Genomic DNA, 19,132 nt, shown 5'->3' on the forward strand with positions numbered 1-19,132 from the left:
TTAATTGTTGAAGATCGAGAATACTTTGAACAAGGAACAAAGAAAATTATAGCACAGGAACAGGTCCTTCGGCCCTCCAAGCCTGCACCACCGACCATGCTGCCCGACTGAATGAAAACCCCCTACCCTTCCGGGAACCATATCCCTCCATTCCTATCCTATTCATGTATTTGTCCAGACATCTCTTAAAACTTACTATCATATCTTCTTTCACTATCTCCCCCGGCAGCAAGTTCCTGGCACACACCACCCTCTGTGTAAAACACTTGCCTCGTACATCTCCTTTAAACATTGCCCCTTGTACCTTAAGCCTGTGTCACTAGTAATTGACTCTTCCACCCTGGGAAAAAGCTTCTGACTATCCACTCTATCCATGCCCCTCATAATCTTGTAGACTTCTATCAGGTCACCCCTCAACCTCTGTCGTTTCAGTGAGAACAAACCAAGTTTCTCCAACCTCTCCTCATAGATAATGCCCTCCATGCCAGGCAACATCCTGGTAAACCTTTTCTGTACCCTCTCCAAAGCAAGAAGATCGAGAGGTTATAGAGGACAGCAAAGTTCTCAACATCCAAGGCTATTCCTATCCTATTCTTGGGCCTTCACCTCCAACCATTCACACAGAAACAGGGACAAACACAAAACCGTCACACACATTGCAAGCACTCAGCCTGGGCCTCAATTCCTCCCTCTGTGACTGGATCCTGAACTTCCTAATTCACAGACCACAATCAGTAAGGATATGCAACAACACCTCCCTCATAATCATCCTCAATAGCGGTGCTCCACACGGCTGTGTTCTCAGCCCCTTACCTATATTTCTTATACACCTATGACTATGTGGCCAAATTCCCCTTCAATTCGATTTTTAAGTCTGCTGACGACACCACTGTAGTGGGTCGGATCTCAAACAATGATGAGACAGGGTACAGGAATGAAATAGAGAATCTGGTGAACTGGTGCAGCAACAATAATCTCTCCCTCATTATCAACAAAATGAAGGAGATTGTCATCGACTTCAGGAAGTGCAGAGGAGAACATGCCCCTGTCTATGGGGATAAAGTAGAAAAGGTTGACAGCTTCAAGTTTTTGTCCAGATCACCAAAAACCTGCGCCGGTCCCCCCATACCAACACTATAGTTAAGAAAGCCCACCAATGCTTCTACTTGCTCAGAAGTCTAAAGAAATTTGGCATGTCAGCTACAACTCCCACCAACTTTTATAGATGTACTATAGAAAGCATTCTTTCTGGTTGTATCACAGCTTGGTATGGCTTCTGCTCTGCCCAAGACTGAAAGGAACGAGAAAGGGTTGTGAATGTAGCCCAATCCATCACACAAACCAGCCTCCCATCCATTGATTCTGTCTACACTTCCCGCTGCCTCATCAAAACAGCCAGCATAATTAAGGGCCCCATGCACCCCAAACCTTCTCTCTTCCACCTTCTTCCTTCAGGAAAAAGGTACAAAAGTCTGAGGTCCCATATGAACCGACTCAAGAACAGCTTCTTCCCTGCTGCTGTCAGACTTTTGAATGGACCTACCTTGCATTAAGTTGATCTTTCCTCTACATCCTAGTTATGACTGTAATACTACATTCTGTACTCTCTTATTTCCTTCTCTATGAATGATATGCTTTGCCTGTGTAGTGCACAAAAAACAATACTTTTCACTTATACTAATACATGTGACAATAAGAAATCAAATCAAATCAAATCAAGGTGTCTGCTAGAGTGAGCATTGTCTGTTTGATAGCCTGGAGAAACAGATCATTAGTGCTGCAGGTGGGCCTCAGTACTGACGCACATTGAAGTATACCTCATCAGTTGCAAAGGCCAACAAAACTAAATCCAACGTCAGAGGGGAATGGCAAGTTCCGCAGTGAACAGGGAGGAAGATCGAGCGTAGGTGGCAGCAATCATATAGGAACCAGCTGGCCAGAAGACCAGCTCATTTCCTTCCTAGTAGCAGTGATTAATAATCACAACCTCACAGCGTCTTATTACCAGCGCATAAAAGACAACTGCTGAATGAGTAGAACTGTTTCTTGAGTCTAACCAAAAATAGAAAGAAAGAACGTGCCTTTGTATATTGCCTTTTATGTCTTTGGGACGCATCAAAGTGTTTGACAGGCAATTGATTATTTTGGAGGTGTGATCACTGCTGTAATGTTAGCACTGCAGCAGTCAATCTGCACAAATCAAAATGTCCAACACCATGAGGAAGGTGAGCAGTTCATTTGCTCTTGGTTGATGGATGAATTTTGGCTGGAAAACTAGAAGAACACCCTAGTATTTAATGTGTGACCAGGAAAACAGGGTCAGTATTAACAAAGTATACTGAATAGTTATAGCTTACATACATGTTGAAATTAGGTTAAACAGGTTCACTCTGATGCTGGTACACATACAGAACTTTGATAGAGGGACGCACAACCTTGCATGAATTCCTGGGGCAGGCAAATGGGACGCTAACTTCATGGGGTTCCCTATTGATATCATTGAAAAATGTGGCACACAGGTCAGTAGCTTGAAGCACTGCCTGCCCCAGGGAATTGGCAGCATGGTTCAGAGTGGCACCGTGTGAACAGATTTTATTTTGTCTTTAGCACTTGTTTGTCCAGATTGCAGCTAAAGATGCAAATATTTGGAAGCAGACAACTTTCTCACATTTTGACATTTAAGTACTCACGGGTCAGATCCAATATCAGATAGATGCCGGCTAAAATTCTCTCTATTTCCCAACAATGTTACCTCACCAGAAGACCCCAATCAACTACTCCATTATTTCTATATCTCATGCAACTTAGCAATGATAAATTACAAATCAGAGATTTCACTTGAAACTGGAGTGAAACTGCCAAGATATATTTAAGGCCCTTACAGATAACAATAGCACATAGTCAAAATCAAACTTAAAATACAGAGGTGAAAAGACAATTGTTCAAATCTTCTCTCCAATTATGCATAATCTTGATCACAAAGATTGATTTAAAATGTTTACAGGTTACCTATTCTGTTGACTGTAAGAATAGGTGATGGGCCTTATCAATCGGAACTAGAACATACATTTAAAATTACCTTTGCTTCTGACTGTTGTACCACATTTCCGCTTGGGGTTGATGCATGTTAGGTGGTGCGTAATCTAGAAAACAAAATAGAATAACATTGTGTGGAATGTGTACTTCGATTTGCCTTAATTCTAACAATTCGTGTCACACACATATAGGAAGATAATGCAGCACTAGTTTCCTGCGTATTAAGTACTCCTGGTTACCTGCAAGTTTTAAGTTAAGTTTTAATTATCAGTGTCACAAGTAGGCTTACATTAACACTGCAATGAAGTTACTGCGAAAATCCCCTAGTCGCCACACTCCAGCGCCTGTTCGGGTACACTGAGGACAAATTTAGCATGGTCAATGCACCTAACCAGCACGTCATTTGGACTGCAGGAGGAAACCGGAGCACCCGGAGGAAACCCATGCAGACACTGGGAGAACTTGCAGACAGTGACCCAAGTCGGGAATGGAACCCAGGTCCCTGGCGCTGTGAAGTAGCGGTGCTAACCACTCTGCCACTGTGCCACCCACAATGTGGTTCTGCAATGTAGTTTTAATATTTTATAGAGCATTGCGGTTATAACGTGAAAGTTAAGTTGGTAAAGAAAGAAAAAGCTATTGAGTCACTGCAGCAGTTTAAAAGCTTTGAGTAAATTAGTCAGACATGACCATTGACTTATCCAGTTTGAGACCATTAATTCCGGCAGATTCAGGCTCTGTTGATTAATATGAAAGGAAATCCTGTTAATTTGTGTTTCATTTGTCAACGCAATGGGCGAGGAACTAGCATCGAACATTAGGTCTTGCAAAGGTTTGCCAAGGATAAAGACAGAAAAACAGTGGCACAGTGGTTAGTGCTGCTGCCTCACACAATTCTCAACTGGGTTCACTGCCTGTGTGGGTTTCCTCCGGGTGCTCAGGTTTCCTCCCACAGTTAAAAGATGTGCTGGTTAGGTGCATTGGCCGTGCTAAATTCTCCCTCAGTGTACCCGAACAGGTGCCAGAGTGCGGCAACTAGGGAATTTTCGTAATAGCTTCATTGCAGTGTTAATGTAGGCTTACTTGTGACACTAATAAATAAACTGAGGAAAGGATGACATTTTGCTACTTTCGCAGCTGATAGAGTTGCAACATTTCCTTTCCGTCAGTGCTTAGCTATACAACATTACAAAATATGACAAGGCATCACTGTCATGTCTAATTAGGGAAGGTGACAGCATATTAAAGATGGATCCCCACTATTAATTCCAATCACTGACATGTTTCAGACATCTATTTCTGTTTGAATAAAGCCTCTGCTGTAGACATCCCTGAAGAATTAATATTGATGCTGCGAATATTTAGATGTTAACAGATCCTTTCCCAAAGCCTCCACTGAACTCCTATCCTAAACAGGTGCTTCCAAGGAAAACATTTAAGCTCCCATTAGACTCAGCCAATCACTTCCAATGATGTACGGCGGGGGTACCAGAGATATCCTCCAGTGCCATTCATTCTATTTAAACATAAACAACTTACCAAGCCCATTTTGACACAATTCCCATTCCGCATGCTCAAGGCTCAGGGATGGCAATGGCAGAAATGCCCTCCATTTCACTGGAAAGACGGAGGCTGAGGGGAGACCTGACAGAGGTCTACAAAGTTATGAGGGGCACAGACAAGCTGGATAACCAGAGGCTTTTGCCCAGGGTGGAAGTGTCAATTACAAGAGGGCACAGGCTCAAGGTGAGAGGGAAAAAGATTAAGGGAGATGTGCGGAGGGAAGTTTTTCACACAGAGAGGGGTGGCTACCTGAATTGTGGTACCAGAGGAGGTGGTGGAAGCAACAGTTAAGAGGCATCTGTGTGGGTACATGAATAGTGAGGGAATAGAGGGATATGGACTGTGTAAGGGCAGAAGGATTTTTTTCATTTAGTTAGGGCATCATGATCAGCACAGGTTTGGAGGGCCGAGGGGCCTGTTCCTGTGCTGTACTTTTCTTTATTCTTGTTCTTTATTCTTTGACTGGAATGTTGACCTCATTCCTTCACTGCTGTGGGTTCAAAATCATGATATTCCATATCTTACACTGTCTTGCAAACAATATCACCACAAGAACAGCAGCTAGGAGAGGGGCTGGGGTCACAAAATCAGTAACTACTGACAGCAATGAATGCAGTTTTACCAGCCTCTCACACACACACACGCAGAACAACTGATTGATTGATTATTCAGATTGATTATTTATTGATTATTGATTGATTATTCAGAGGTTCCAGAAGTTCCTTCTTCAACACAATATTACTAACTCAAGATTTAGTTTCATAACAGAGAATAGAGGTAGTTTTTTTTAAAAAAATTCTCCAGTCATGCTTAACACAAAGGAACAGAAGTAGCCCATCAACTCTGCTCCGCAATTTAATGAGATCATGCTGATCTGATATGATCCTCAACTCCACTTTCCTGCCTTATCCCTATAACCCTCGACTCCCTGACTGATTAAAAATCTATCTCAGTCTTCAACATACTGAATGACCCAGCCTCTCGAACCCTCTGCAATAACGAATTCCACAGGATCATTCCTCTCTGAGAGAAGACATTTCTCCTCATCTCTGTTTTCAATGGGTGACCCCCTTACTCTGAGATGATTCCCTCTGGTCCTAGGCTCTCCCACAAGGGGAAACAACCTCTCTGCATCTACTCTGTAAAGCCCCCTGAAAATCCTGTAAATCTCAATAGAGTCACCTCCTGTAAACTCCAATGAGTGCAGGCCCAACCTACTCAACCTCTCCTCATGAGAAAATCCCTCCAAACTCAGGATCAAACTAGTGAACCTTCTCTGGACTATCTCCCATGCCAGTTCTTTCCTTATAAGGGGACCAAAACTATAGTCTAACTAGTACCATGAATAGTTTTAGAAACTCTTCTCTTTTTTTACATTTCCTTTTGAAATAAAGGCCAAAATTCCATTTGCCTTTCCTATTACCTGCTGAACTTGAATGTTAGCTTTTTGTGATTTATGCACAAGGATCCCCAAATCCTTCCGTGTTATAACTTTCTGCAGTCTTTCTCGATTTGAATCATTTTCAGCTTCTTTATTCTTCCTATCAAAGCACACTTATGCCTATAGCAACATATCTATGCTAATACAAATAACTCAAACCGGTGTAAATGGCTGTGTAACCCAATAATTACTGAATGTAAGAAAGCAGCTTACCGAAGAAGTTCATGTCAGCACCAGTACTATAATGTTCCGTCTGCTGCCAACACAAAAGAAAAGCATTTATTCACATATTAGATAAAATAAATGTAATGTACTCAAATGTCATGCAAGCATTTACTTCAGGCTGCTGTGGTACATTATGGGGAAGAATTTGGTCAGTGTAATTGTCACCTCATTTCTCCAGAATTTGTGTGGATCCTCTGTTGAAGTTACAGTAAATGATCAGGAGAACTCCCTCTGAAACTAATGGTGCATTGTTTCATAGCTGTGAATCTCTGGAATTCTCTGCCCGTTGAAGTGGTGGAGGCTACCTCGCTAAATATTTTTAAGACGCGGGTTGATGGGTTTTTGATAAGCGAGGGGATTAAGGGTTATGGGGAGAGGGCGGGAATGTGGAGCTGAGCCAAGACAGATCAGCCATGATCTTATTGAATGGCGGGGCAGGCTCGAAGGGCTAGTTGGCCTACTCCTGCTCCTATTTCTTATGTTCTTATGTTCTTATTCTCCTCAGGGCAAATGGCTATTTATAACTGATGACATTTAATATTAAGGAATAGCTCCCTGAGAATATTGTTCAATGCTGTGTCCCCGAAACCACTGTTTTATTGAATGAGGTTTCTGCAGCAACCAGGTGAACTTGTAACAAATTTTGTCCAAACACAATTGAGGAGGAAGTGGTGGCATAGTGATAATGGGTGAAATCTTACCAAAAAATGGCAGAGTGTTGGATCTGGTGAGAAAACAGTGTTTCCCAAATCTTATGCCTCATTAGTAATAATTTTTATGCCCATGAGTATCACGTCGCACTTGTGACATTTCCCATCTGATGCAACCGCCCTGTAACAACTTAACTGCTGCAAGCGCTGGGGAGGTCCATATAAACGGCTGCCCAGCACTTGTTCCACAATGACTGCAGGGGATGGTAGCCAAGAAGCCCGCACCCTACTTTTTGGAGGAGGGGGCCTCATCAAGATGGAGTGGAGCACAGGCAGGACACACTTTATTCCCGCTCCAGGAGATGGTAAGATCACCACCCTCGCCTGGGATGCAGCGGCAGCCCTGGTCAGTGCAAGTGCACGGCAGAAGAGGATGGGGCAACAATTTCAGAAGAAGATGAATTATCTTTTTTGGTCAACCAGGATAAGTGAACCAGCCCCCCCGATCTCTCCATGGTCTCCCTCAGATACCTTTACACCCCGATCCTTTCTCTCACTCAGCCACCTGGCTTTGGCCAACACCAGGCACCAGGTTGCCCCCTCTCTCCCTTCCACAGTCACCATGCTCCCCCCAGTAGCTGCTATGCTCCTCACACTCCAACTGCCACTCAAGCCCCAGACCTTCATCACCCCCACACTCCCACCTACACTCTCCCTACTCTCCCTATCTGTGAAATGGAGATGCTGAAGATGAGTGTGAAGAAGGAGCAGCGCTCTGAAAGCTCATGGGTTCAAATAAACCTGTTGGACTTCAACCTATGTTTGTGAGACTTCTTACTGTGTCCACACTATCTGTGTCATTGTAGGACAAACTCAATGACAACAAAAGTGAGCGGGCAGAGCCAGCTGCAGTAACATCAGAACTGAATTCAGAAGGTGCTGTGAGCAGCAATTTGCAAATATGAATTAGGTATTTGATTGAACTCAGGGCTTGAGATCCCACACATTTTGGGATGCATTGCAGCCTAATAGGCAATTAAAGCAGCAAATGCTGGGAGTGCAGAGCAGATAAATCAGTGTCCCAAAAGCGAAACAACAAGTTGACCATTCAGGTGCATTTTAACAATAATTCTGAGAGTATGCACCTGAAATTTGAATGTGCCTTTTCTAATTAAGGATGTTGACTACCCAGCATTTCCAGTTATTATTGCATATTTGCAGCTGTTGTATTAAAAGCTGATAGCTGTTTCTAACTAAAGTTCAGCAAAATATCACATTGCAAGAGTCACAACACAAACTCTTCCATCTTCATGACTTAAAAAAAATGGAACAAATCTCTATGTTAATTTTGGATGACTATACATATGTTTATCCCAATAAACTATTCTAGCTTGGCAGATTTGGTTAACTCAGTGGCGAGATTAGCAGAGTAAATACCTGGGGTTAAGGCCTGGGTGGGACTGTTGTCGATGCAGACTCAATGGGCTAAATGGCCTCCTTCTGCACTGTAGGGATTCAATGATTATTCAATCTGCATAATGCCGGGCAAAAATATTAGCAACCAGAACGTACCCAAAGCAAATTAAGCAAAGTCTGTGGAATAATCTGCTCATTTGAATATTTTTTAAACAATGAAAATGACCTGTGCTGTTTGACTCAAATTACTGACTTCAAATCACTGGATAATTTTTATGATTAGCACAAAACACAAGTGATGTAAGAACAGAAGGCTGCTTTCTTTTGTTGGAATTAAAGGGTAATTTGAAAACATACACATGCAGTATTATGCAAAGGAGAACAAAGAACACATTTCTTTGCTAACAAAGAACAGTTTTTTATATAATGAATTGAAGCCAATCAGATCGAAAGAACAGAAAAACTGTAGAGCAAAGGAGCTTTAACTGTGACACACTTACGTTATAAGCTGATTCGATACTGGGAAGAGACTGTAAAAATGTAAATGGCATGATAAATGCATAAATGCAGTCTGAGTAGTTTAAGAAGGTAAAGCTGAGATGTTCATCATGGCTACTTCTGTGATCCTATGAGGATTTAGGCTCCAGTTAGGAACCAGGCCTACAGGGTACAAGAGCTGAAGAAATCCACTGTAATGTTATGGTTTATCTCTGACCTGCACTTTTTCCATGCATGGCTTCCCTGCTTGGGGAGATGGAGGGGTGAATTTTACTATCCCATCCCGCCATGGGGATTGGATTAGGCGAGGGGTGTACCAGGAAAGGTCCGTTGACCTCAAGTGGGATTTTCTGGTTTTGGGGCGAGCGAGGCAAGATAATTCCACACCTGGTTTAAAGATTAAAGGGTGACACGGTGGTTAGCACTGTTGCCTCACAGAGGCCAGAATTCAATTCCCGAGTCGGGTCACTGTCTGTGTGGAGTCTGCACATTCTCCCAGGTTTCCTCCGGGTCCTCCCACAGTCTAAAGATGTGCTGGTTAGGTTGATTGGCCATGCTTAATTGTCCCTTAGTGTTAGGGAGATTAACGGGGTTAATATGTGCAGTTACGGGGATAGGGACTGTGTGGGATTGTTGTCGGTGCAGAGGGCTAAATGGCCTCCTTCTGCACTGTAGGGATTCTATGATTATCCAATTTACATAATGCCGGGCAAAAATATCTGCATCTGGAATGTACCCAAAGAAACTTAATCAGTTTGCTGATTGGAACTTCTACCCTACAATCTTATTTCAGAAGGTGGATGAAGGCAACAGGCACTGACAAAGGCATTTAACTTCGACAGAATCCTCGTCAAATCTTCAGTTTGTGCTTCAGAACCACTTTCGGTAGAAAGGACCCAAAAATGTCCAGGGCTCCTGACACTGAAATCCAACTGGAGTATGGACAGATGCCAGAGCCCTGGGAGTAACAGATGACTAACTGTGCGCACGAGCACAGCTACTGGAAAGTCACAAGAAGCTAGTTTATTTCATGGTCATGAGACAGTACCCAACAGCTGGGCAAACAACTGGGAAGTTGCAGTGCTGCTGTGTCTGGGCAGGGTGAGCTCTCTGCTTGATCACACACAGATGAATTGCTGGTAATTGCTGCTGATTAGAGTAGTTATGTTGCTGCTCCACTAGTGTTTGGGCAGCACGGCAGCACAGTGGTTAGCGCTGCTGCCTCACAGCGCCAGGGACCCGGGTTCAATTCTGGCTGTGAGTCACTGTCTGTGTGCAGTTTGCACATTTTCCGTGTCTGGATTTCCTTCGGGTGCTCCGGTTTCCTCCCACAATCCAAAGATGTACGGGTTAGGTGGATTGACCATGGTATATTGCCCCTTACTGTCTGGGGAATTAATGGTAAATATGTGTGGTTATAGAATTGTGGTTGGCACAGATTTGATGGGCCAAATGGCCTCCTTCTACTCCGTAGGGAATCTCTGATTCTATGTTTCACACTGGCAATGTGATGGAAGCTGCCTCTACAACAATAATATCAATTTGCATTTATATAGCACCTTTAATGTAGTGAAATGTACCAAGACACTTCACATGAGTGTTATCAAACTTGACATTGAGTCACAAATGGAGAAATTAGGGTAGGTGACCAAACACTTGGACAGTTAGAGTTTTAAGGAGCATCTCAAAGGAAAAAAGGGCAGTAGAAAGATAGAAAGACTCAGCAAGGGAATTTCTGAGCTAAGGGCTTAGGCAGCTGAAGATACAGTTGCCGATGCTGGACTGAGGAAAATCATTTCCAGTGAGTCTTGCTACTTTTGCAGTCAGTGGAAATGCTTCATAGAATCTCTACAGATTCTATCGGCATCGACAACAATCCCACCCATCCTTGTAACCCCATATATTTACCCTACTAATCCCCCGATACTAATGGACAATTTATCATGGCCAATCCACCTAACTCATCTACATTTGATAGTGTTACTATCAAAAAGGAGTCCAATACCAAGGCATTGATGTAAAATAAATATACTATGAAGTTAAAAATCATTTGGTAGTACAGGATTTGAGTGTTGCTGAAATAAAAAAAAAATGTTGTTGAAGTTTTTCATCTTCTACTCATCAGGACAATGGCAAGAATGCCAATGACAGAAGAAACAACAACTTTATACTGTATGAGAAGAGAGAGTTGGTTGATGTGCGAGTGGACTCTGATTGATAGAGGTGTTGCCTTGGTGAATGCACCAGTTTGAAAATAATCAAATAATTGATAGCCATTCACTGATTCATTCCAATGCCTAGACCAATCAAGAGTCAAACTGCCTAGTGTAAACTTTCAAATAATGCTTCGCAGTTAACTGTCAGTCACCATTAACTGGTGCATTCACTTTGACAACCCCTCTACTAATAAGAGTGCAGTTGTCAACAAATCAGCAATCTCTTCTCATTCTGTATAACATTGTCATTTCTCCAACATTGGTATTCTTGCCATTGTCCTGATGAGTGCAAGGTGAAAAGCTTTGTCAAAATGTATTTTTTCAGCATAGTAAAAATTGCTGTGTAAGTCTAGCAGGATAGCTGATGTTAATTGTCTCTAGATTCTATCTAATCATTTAACACCTGAATATCAATTAGATAAAATGCTTGAAATCAAATTTTAATCAAACAATAACTGAAATTAAGGATTTGAGTTGTTTTCTTGGTTCAGTGGTAACAATCTCATCTGTTTCAGAAGGTTGTGCATTCAAGTTCCACTCCATGGGTGTAACTAGGCTGGCACCTCAGTGAAGTACTAAGGGAGTGCTGCACTGGCAGTGGCATTGCCTTTTGGATAAGACATTAAACCAGTACCTTGCCTCTCTCTCAAGTAGGTATAAAAAATCCTTTGGGTATTACATAAAGAAAGGCGGGGATCTCCTGGAGTCCTGGCTGAGGTTTAACCCTCAATCAATCAATCAATACCCCCAATACAGGCTCATTACCCATTTATCTGTTTGTGGAACTTGGGTGTGAATAAAACTAGTTGCTATGATTTCTTACATAGCAACAATGACTGCTATACAAGCAATTATTTGCCTCTGGTGCACTCTGATATATTGTACAAGGCACTCAGTAAATGCAAGCACTTGTTTTCTTTCTAATTATGGGTGTCATTTTTATCTAGGTTTCTGGATAACAATGTATTTGGTCTTCATAAATTAATTGGAAGGATAGAAGGCAGGCAGCTCAAATTTATACTAAAGGCTCCATCTCTGCTTGAACTAATTCTGTCACATTGCCCTGGCACTGCGCAGCCCTGTTCATTTGTACGACACTAAAGTAACTGCAGTTGTGAGTTCCCACATGTTTGAAATGTACAATTACGAACCCCCTTCTGGCTACAGCTGCATATGAAAGATCTGTATCAACAACTGCTGGAGAAAGTGCACCAACAGCCAGCAGAGCCAGGCTGTATTTGGATGGGTGGCTTCATCAGATCTTTGAAGATAAACATACAGTATCTTCTGCTCTGTGTTTCTCTGTCTGTACAGCTGGGATCACAATGTGGGGCATTGTAGGCAAGAAATGTACCAGTAATCTGCCTATTGTACCAAGTATTTTGATTACTAACCATCCGAGAGGCAAATTTTTTTTAGAGATTATTAGCAGTCTTAGATGTAATTTTCATGAAAATCATTCTAAGCAGTGCTAGGCCAGCAACCCGAGCTGAAAATAAAGCAGAGATTGAATATTTAATGACACCACTTCAATTATTTATGAGCGTCACAAGTAGGTTTACTTTAACACTGCAATAAAGCTGCTGTGAAAATCGCCACACTCTGGTGCCTGGTCATATACACTGAGGGAGAATTTAGCATAGCCAATGCACCTAACCAGCACGTCTTTCAGACTGTGGGAGGAAACTGGAGCACCCAGAGGAAACCCATGCAGACATGGGGGAGAACATGCAGAGTCCACACAGGCAATGTGACCCAAGTCAGGAATCGAACCCAGGTCCCTGGAACTGTGAGGCAGCGGTGCTAACCGCTGTGCCACCCGTGCCACCTTAACTTCAGAAAAAGGCCATCGCCTTACGCTGTGGTGACAGTGATTAGCCAGTTACAGAAGTCCATTAATATTAAATGGAAGATAATACAGAAGTAAAACATATCTGTATGTGAACAAGATGTCCATTTCTTACTTGCATGCTACTGAGTTCTTCCTCAATCTTCTGTCTCAACATATACAAAACTGTTTCAATTATTCCGGGGGAACTCTTAACCAATTTTGTTAACATATCTTCGGGAATATGAAAATGCAATTTGGAAAATACCTTCCTGTGTAAGAGAATTGTGAAAAATGTTTCAATGAAAGACATTTTAAAATATCGTAATACATATAAACACTTGGAGACTACATAGATCACACAAAGAGGAATATTTTCTGGGTTAAGTGTAACGGATTATCTTAGGAAGCCAATTATAATCAGTCATTCTTAACTACCCAATTTCCTGCTTCTGATCATCGCATCTATAAATAATTTGTTTGAAAGTTATAATTATATTTTAGTGTATAAATGTGTCCTTATTCAATACTGGTACAGGCTATCGGGATGGAACAATGCAAAGGACCCCAGAGTGGGGTCAAGTCCCCAGGCACAGCTCCCAATGGTGCTGATATGCCCATGGCTTATCATTATATATAGCAGTTGTTGAGCGCCCAGCCATTAAAGTGTTTTTATCAGGACGTTCACAGGCATCACATTGTCAAACGGCAAACCGCAACCGAGCAAACTTTTAAAAATATGATGGAAGAAATAATTTCCTGTTTTTTTTCTGTACTTGTGGTAACCTTGGGAAGCTATGAGGAATCAAGGAGCTGTCAATCAGAAAGAGTTATAGCAGCAAGTGCTCTAACTGGCACCAGGAACGATGTAGGCCGATTTCTAGAGAGAATTCCTGTGCAGTGGGGGATAGGGCAGGCCAGGTTAGTAGTTAATTGTTACATATATACTCCATAACTCAGATTGCACGTGAGCAATATCATTGGAGAAGAATATAACAATGGTTTTATCACAAAGTAATTCCTCTTACATATTCATTAAAGGGCTTGGGTTTATGTGGGCACAAAGTTTTATGAGTATCATAGCCAACTTATTACTGTTCCAGATCATTACAAAGGGAGTTGAGTGGGCTGGGAAGGACTACACTACGGGGTGAGGGGCTGCACTGTGAGATGAGAAGGGCTGCACTGTGGGGTAGGATTGGAGAGGCTGCATTGTGGGGTGGGGCTGGAGGGGCTGCACTGTGAGGGGAAAAGGGGCTGCACTGTAGGGGGAGCAGAGTTCACTGTAGGGGGGAGAGGGGCTGAACTGTGGGGGGAGAGGGGCTGCACTGTAGGGGGAGCAGAGTTCACTGTAGGGGGGAGAGGGGCCGCACTGTAGGGGGAGCAGAGTGCACTGTAGGGGGGAGAGGGGCTGCACTGTAGGGGGAGCAGAGTGCACTGTAGAGGGGAGAGGGGCTGCACTGTGGGGGGAGCAGAGTGCACTGTAGGGGGGAGAGGGGCTGCACCTTGGGGGGAGCAGAGTGCACTGTAGGGGGGAGAGGGGCTGCACTGTAGGGGGAGCAGAGTGCACTGTAGGGGGGAGAGGGGCTGCACTGTGGGGGGAGCAGAGTGCACTGTAGGGGGGAGAGGGGCTGCACTGTAGGGGGAGCAGAGTGCACTGTAGGGGGGAGAGGGGCTGCACTGTGGGGGGAGCAGAGTGCACTGTAGGGGGGAGAGGGGCTGCACTGTGGGGGGAGCAGAGTGCACTGTAGGGGGGAGATGGGCTGCACTGTAGGGGGAGCAGAGTGCACTGTGGGGGGACCAGGGGCTGCACTGTAGAGAATGAGGGGCTGCACTGTGGGAGGAGAGGGGCTACACTGTGAAGCAAGAAGCTATATGTTGCAGAATGTAAATGATTAAATATCAGAATACTTGCCTGTTTAATATCTGCCAGTTACTCAGTTTTTGCTTGGTAGAGTTTGCTGGGACATAATTGTGGATTTCCACCAGTTTCGGGAAAAAATGCTTCACCACTTCAGCAACCATGACTTGAAAAAAAGAATATTTTAAACAAAGAAATTTGTTTGTTAAAATAATCACAGTCCAGCTATATGAATAACACATCTTCACGCAGTCTATAAAAATAATTCATCAATGTTCTGTTTAAGTTCTGTAACATTTTCTTTGCCTGATTATTTTTTACTATTATGAAATAGATGTCATTGTTTTTATTGGTTATGGGTGATTAAGTTGCTCGGGCTGATTTTCCCAGTACATATTGAGAAACCCAACAAATTAACAAAATGTATCAATAACACAGAGGCTCAATGTCATCTGCACACCCATAAAATTACCTTCTTATACACATACTTTTTATTGTGTATAAATCATTAGGGCGGCACGGTGGCACAGTGGTTAGCACTGCTGCCTCACAGCACCAGAGGGCCGGTTCGATCCCTGTCTTGGGACATTGTCTATATGGAGTTTGAACATTCTCCCCGCCTCTACATAGCTTTCCTCCAGGTGCTCCGCTTTCCTCCCACAGTCCAAAAGACATGCTGATTAGGTGCATTTGGCTGTGCTAAATTCTCCCTCAGTGTACCCGAACAGCTGCCAGAGTGTGATGACTAGGGAATTTATTTTCACTGTAACTTCATTACAGTGTTGATGTAAGCCTACTTGTAACACTAATAAATACACTTAAAAGCTGGTGAACAAGTACAGCATGAATCATAAAGGCTAATGGAGAGATGGTCTTTATCTCAAGTGTCTGGAATAAAAAGATGCTACTGCAGTAGACCTAACAACATGAACGGTTAAAATGTTAAGCACTAAACATTATAATATTGCTGCCCTTGCAAAACAGGACATATACTAACTTATCATGAAAAATGCTGGAAGATTCAGAGATATTTTATAAATATTTGTATGTAATTTGAAGTTGCAAGGTCCAAATGTTGTTTAAATGCTCGAGTTAAGATCATTGCCCAGTAATTGATCCCATCCATCCATTTATTATAATACTTCACACCAAACATTTGCCCGAAGCTACCTATTCCTATTTGGGCCAGCAAGCAGGAAGAACTTGCCCAGGCATTGCACTTTCTTTCAATTATACAAAAGCATGGGGGGCAATAATTCCCTGGTGCATTCTCCATAGCAATACTCACTAACCAATCAGCAGTATAAATAATAAATTGATGTTCCCTTCGAAGTTTGGTATTCTTGTATCTGTCCTGACGAGTGCAAGATTTTACAGCATTTTTTCTCAGTAATATTCCTGTCCTGCACGATGGAATTATAGACGGAGTGCAGAAGGAGGCATCAAGTGATTACTTCACACTTGGTCAAGACATGTTTTATCTGCACTTTTCTCTCCACCCTGCAGAGGTTGCCATGATAGAGACATCCAGGGACTTAGTTGACATGTGGTTAGTGAAGATAGTAAAAATTGGATAAAGCTGTGACCAGTAACTCCAAAGAATATTTTAAATTAATGACGGAAATGTGGGAGCAATTACAGATCAGCAATTCTATTTGGGTTCAGATTCCTCTCCTTTTGTCTGAAGCAATGACATATTTTTATTCCAAGTCCCCATAAGCATGATCGGTTAGCAAATAACATTTTTCTTCATAAATATTTGAGATTATCAGCTACCTGGAATTTTATTTTTGAAAATGTAATTAAGCGTGTTCTTTGATTCAGTGTGTAAATACATCATGCCACTGACTACAGCAATACAGGTCTGGGACTTGACTATCCCCATTCTTTGTAAATCAATCTTCCATTACCCAAAGGCCAGTAGAGATAATAAATTAGTCTCAGCAGCCTAGGTTAGCAAGAAGGAAGTGTGTCAAGATTATTATTATTATTATTATTCTTGTCTACAGCCCAGTAGCCTTTATTAGGAGGGGTTAGGTATGTGGGAGGTGAGATTGGGCTGGGCTGGGGTGTTGCTGTACTTGCCAAACTTCCAAGATTATCCTGATGGACAACCAGGTTGTCAGAATGACAAACTCTGGCCAAGTATCTATCAGAACCATTCAACTCATTCCTGCCATTCAATTAAGCAAGGGCTGATCTAACTTGGATCTATAACCTTTAAGGGCTTTGTTCAAAAGAAAATCTATCAACTTCAGGTTTGAACTATTCAGTTGGCTTCCAGCATCATTGATCTTTTAATGGAGAGAGTTCCAGGTTTCTGCAGCCCTTAGAACAAACAAGTGCTTCCTGGCATCACCTTGTCTGGCTGTAATTTTGAAGTTCTTGTTCTAGCATTCACCACAGGAATGAGTGGGAAAAGAAAGGCTTGTTTTTTATATAACATTTCACAGCTGGTAAAGTGTGGTCACCGTTGAAGTGTAGAAAGCTCCTCTATCAATTTGCACCCAGCCAAACTTCCACAGAACAGCAACGTGGCAATTACCTGATAATTTTCTTTTAGTGCTATTAGTTGAAGGATAAATGTTAGTTGGGGAGAATTTCTCTGTTTTTTTTCATGCTTACATGGAATGTGGGCATTGCTGGTAAGGCCAGCATTTTTATTACGCTGCCATGAGGGTGAATGGAGATTATTTAAGATAGTGGACAGGCTTTGGGGAGTCAGCAGGTGAGTTACTCAAAACAATGCCATGGAATCTTTTACATCCATCTTAACCTCCCACCTTAACCTCACATCGGAAGGATGGCACCTTGATAGTACAGCATTCCCTCAGTTCTGCACTGGAGTACAGACCTTCATTTGTGTGCTCCAGTCACTGGAGTGGGTCACAAACCCAGGACCACCTGACTGAGGATGGAAAATAATTTCCCTGTAGCCAGCAGCCTCATTCCTCTACATCACCCCAGTACAAGATTACACGGGCATCTCCTTTCCAGACCCAAATGAAAGGTTAATTCGCACGGTGCTGGGGGTGTGAAGAACCCTCCCTCTGCCCAGGCATTTTGCCTATTCAGGCCTTGCCCTCCCACCCCACCTTACCCAGGCCATGACCTCTATCTTTGCCCACTGCCCTGAGCACTGCCTTGGCATGAGTGCTACTCCTGGCCTGAGCCCTGAGCCCTGTCCACTGTACCCTTCCATACATCAGGCCCCCTCACCCCCCTGCCCTAGGCTGTGGTTTGTGATCTGGACCCCACCTCCTGCCCTAGGCCACATCTGTGTCCTGGGCCCCACTTCCTACCCTAGGCCGCATCTCCTGCCCTGAAACCCACCCCAGGCTCGTCCCGCCTTATTATCATGCCCACCCAGCTCCTGGGCTCCTCCCCCTGTATGAAGCCCCACCCCCCCAGCTCCCGGACCCCTCCCCCTGCATGAAGACCCTCCCTCCAAATCCCGGACCCCGCCCCCTACATGAAGTCCCTCCCCCAGTCCCCGGGCCCCGCCCCTGTATGAAGCTCCTCCCCCCAGCTCGTGCTGTGTGCCGGGGAGAGTGGGGCGGGCCGGGTCATGGTTGACCGTTAACGGTCGCTGCGCGCAGGGGGCTCATTGCGCCTGCGCTCCCTCCCCCGCCCTCCCCCATCCTCCCCCATCCACCGTTACCTCCATCGCTGAAATCCCGGGCGATGTTGCGCTTAGGCCGGGAGAGCGGCACCCGGTCAATCCAGGCGTACAGCTCCTGTAGGGCCTCTTGGCTCAGCTGCTGGTTCATGGCGAGAACTCCCGGCACCGGGGCTGGGGGTGCAGAGGGAGCCGGGCTCTGAGTGCGGGCAGCGGTAGCGGGACCGTGTTGACAGCCGGTTGCTCGGTTACCACAAGCAGGCTGCCGGCTACGGAGCGGGGAGAGGGACAGAAGGAGCGGGGGGGGTGGGGAGGAAAGAATGAACCCAGCATCCCGCAGCCGGCCAGGGATTGTTTATTAATGTTGCAGGTAGGCTGACATTAACACTGTAATGAAGTTACTGTGAAAATCCTCTCGTTGCCACAGTCCCGCACCTGTTTGGGTACACTGAGGGAGAATTTAGCATGGCCAATTTATCTAACTGAGGGCCCTCAGTACAAACTACACAATGTAGCGTAGGTCACTGGTTATGGGTGTATTTAAGCAAAAGAAATCAAGGTGTGACCTCTCCGTTGAATTTATTGCCAAACAGCCCCCTGCCTCTTCTGTGGCCACCAGTTCTTTATTGAAATACTTCAAGTTGAGGAGCCATTTATACTTTTTCAGAGAACCTTTCTGCAGCATTGGGAGTGGTGCCATGGACAGTTATACATGATGAAAGCTAAAGTGTTACATCAGTCCTGAGGGCACTGATTTGGAGAGCAGGCTTTTTGACAAT

At 43.8% G+C, this 19,132-nt stretch overlaps 1 protein-coding gene across 2 annotated transcripts in view; it reads right to left on the reverse strand.

The window, feature by feature from the left end:
- Positions 1-18,530, reverse strand: part of spef1 (sperm flagellar and cilia associated 1) — a 39,525-nt gene extending 20,995 nt beyond the window's left edge. The window contains exons 1-5 of one of the 2 annotated variants that reach the window (XM_080215723.1): positions 18,396-18,530; positions 14,789-14,900; positions 13,010-13,145; positions 6,254-6,293; positions 3,080-3,143 (exon numbers count right to left, since the gene is read on the reverse strand). In XM_080215723.1, the coding sequence (XP_080071849.1) occupies positions 3,080-3,143; positions 6,254-6,293; positions 13,010-13,145; positions 14,789-14,900; positions 18,396-18,504 (461 nt within the window). In that variant the 5' untranslated portion in view covers positions 18,505-18,530. Of the gene's footprint in view, positions 1-3,079; positions 3,144-6,253; positions 6,297-13,009; positions 13,146-14,788; positions 14,901-18,395 lie in introns of both variants that reach the window. The other variant, XM_080215722.1, reaches the window with a different exon arrangement.
- Positions 18,531-19,132: the final 602 nt, after the last annotated feature.

The sequence above is a fragment of the Carcharhinus amblyrhynchos genome, chromosome 31 (genome assembly GCF_965287045.1).
Source record: "Carcharhinus amblyrhynchos chromosome 31, sCarAmb.v2.hapA, whole genome shotgun sequence".
Classification (NCBI taxonomy): domain Eukaryota; kingdom Metazoa; phylum Chordata; class Chondrichthyes; order Carcharhiniformes; family Carcharhinidae; genus Carcharhinus; species Carcharhinus amblyrhynchos.